Source organism: Melanostigma gelatinosum (genome assembly GCF_949748355.1).
Source record: "Melanostigma gelatinosum genome assembly, chromosome: 18".
NCBI classification, from domain to species: Eukaryota; Metazoa; Chordata; class Actinopteri; order Perciformes; family Zoarcidae; genus Melanostigma; species Melanostigma gelatinosum.
The window spans coordinates 19468532-19470531 of record NC_136651.1 but is presented as its reverse complement, the minus strand read 5'-3'; the positions used below and the strand labels follow the sequence as shown (position 1 = coordinate 19470531).

The following is a 2000-nucleotide window of genomic DNA, read 5'->3' as shown; positions in this document are numbered from 1 at the left end:
CATCTCACCAGTAAAACATCGGCGCCATGGCATCACTCCACGGGCCATCTCCATGGAGACCAGGAGGCCACAGCTCGCTTGTCACCATTCACCGCTCCTCAGACCATCTCCATGACGACCGCGTGATGCAGTGGCACCTCTCCACAGGTCAGAACACATTTTTGAGTTTTAATGATCTTTTCTGATGTAGTGTCGCAGCACCCAGCTTATTTAAAGCACCAAACCCCCGGCAGGTGATCTCCACGACGACCGAGAGGAGGCGGAGTCTAGCGATGGCTCCACCTCTTCGCCGACGCTGCTGCGGCCACGCCCATCCGCCGCAAGGCGGCTCAGCAGCCAGTTGAGGAGCCGGATGTGCCGCAGCCTGGGGTCCGACCTCGACCAGATCCTCCAGGAGGAGGCGAGGGCGGGGGGAGGCAGCGAGGCGGCCCGGCTGAACCGCCTCCACCTGATCTCCTCGTCGCTCAGCCTGCGCTACGACCTGTCCTCGCTGTCGTCCTGCTCCACGCCGCCGCGCTGCCAGAGCCTCGCCGACCTGGACGAGGGGATGGAGGGGAGAGCGGGGAGGAGGAGCTCTCCCGCTGCCGCCTCCTCCCCCATCGCTCAACATGAAGGCTCCAGTCAGCAGGTGACACTTCTAGACTAGGGGTGTAACGGTTCACAAAACTCACGGTTGGGTACGATACAGTGGAGCCACGGTTCGGTACGTTTCGGTACAGTAGAAAACTATAAATGCCAGAGAAATGTACTTGATTTAAAATATATTTATTCATTGTTACTTACATCTTGCTTACATCTTGTATTGTTACTTACATCTTGCAAAAGAGATTTTTAATCTCAATGGGACTACCTCGTTAAATAAAGCTTTTTTTCTTTTTTTTTCTTCTTTTTTATTCAAACGTATTCTGTTCGTCATGTGTACCGAACCGTGAGCCTCGTACCGAACGGTTCAATACGAATACGCGTACCGTTACACCCCTATTCTAGACAGCACACAGTCTTTAAACGTCTCTTTGAAATGATGGAACCAACTGTGAGTCAGTGGGCGTTATCTCTGCTGAGGCAACGCATGTAGGCATGATTTCCATCCTCTTCTGTTTGGGGATTTAACCTCTTTAAATATGCATGTGACCCTTGACTCTCCTCTTTACATCAATAACAACCTACATGAATTCATCTTAATTGGTGTGGGGGGGGGGCATTTTGGTTAGTTTGCTAACAAGGGGGTGGCGTCTTTCCCTCACATCGTCGACCGGATACCATACGATGACGCTCACATTGATGAAGTTGATGTTTGCCCCCCTGTCATCAGTCCCCGGTCCCTCTGGAGCCCAGGGAGCACGCCTGGCTGGTGAAGGGGGCGGCGGGGGCCTGGCCCGACATCTACACGCTGTTCAGAGAGGACTCGTCCCTGCTCAACAGGCGAGATTTCATCTCCGGCTTCACCGTGCTGCACTGGATTGCAAAACACGGCGACCACAGAGTCCTCAACACCTTATGGTACGCAGCTAGCGGTTAGCTCTGTTCGATTTACATTCTGTAAAACAGGAAGGTCTGGTTCACGTAGAGATCCGACACTTGATTGATTACAGAGATTTGAGGGCCGTTATTAGTGATATCGGAACTCGTCACATGGATTGCTATGCTTCTGATGGTTCTCTGATGATTGTCTGCACATTTGTACAACATTTCACGACATATTGCATGGATAATCATGGTCCCCAGAGCATGATACCTCAAGACTTTTCTGACCTTCATTTCCTCTAGCGTCACGATTAGATCCAAGATTTCCACTTGTACTCAAGAAATATCTCAAATCAAATGGGGGTTGTCCTAAACCTTTCTGATCACATTCATGACCCCCAGAGGATGAACCTTGTAGATGTCACTGGCAGCTTTAGGACAAACGGGTTTAGCTCCACTACTGGTACAGCTCTAAAAGTGTGATCCCGCTCTGCTTTGGACTCTCCTGCTTTGGACTCTCCTGCGTTGTCCTGCTG

The 2000-nt window shown here is 51.3% G+C and overlaps 1 protein-coding gene across 1 annotated transcript in view; it reads left to right on the top strand.

Moving 5' to 3' along the window:
• Positions 1 to 6: 6 nt before the first annotated feature.
• sowahb (sosondowah ankyrin repeat domain family member B) overlaps positions 7 to 2000 on the top strand; it is a 4299-nt gene continuing 2305 nt past the window's right edge. Inside the window, exons 1-3 of the mRNA XM_079289994.1 lie at positions 7 to 147; positions 234 to 628; positions 1313 to 1500. Of these exons, the coding sequence (XP_079146120.1) occupies positions 27 to 147; positions 234 to 628; positions 1313 to 1500 (704 nt within the window). The 5' untranslated portion in view covers positions 7 to 26. The remainder of the gene's footprint in view (positions 148 to 233; positions 629 to 1312; positions 1501 to 2000) is intronic.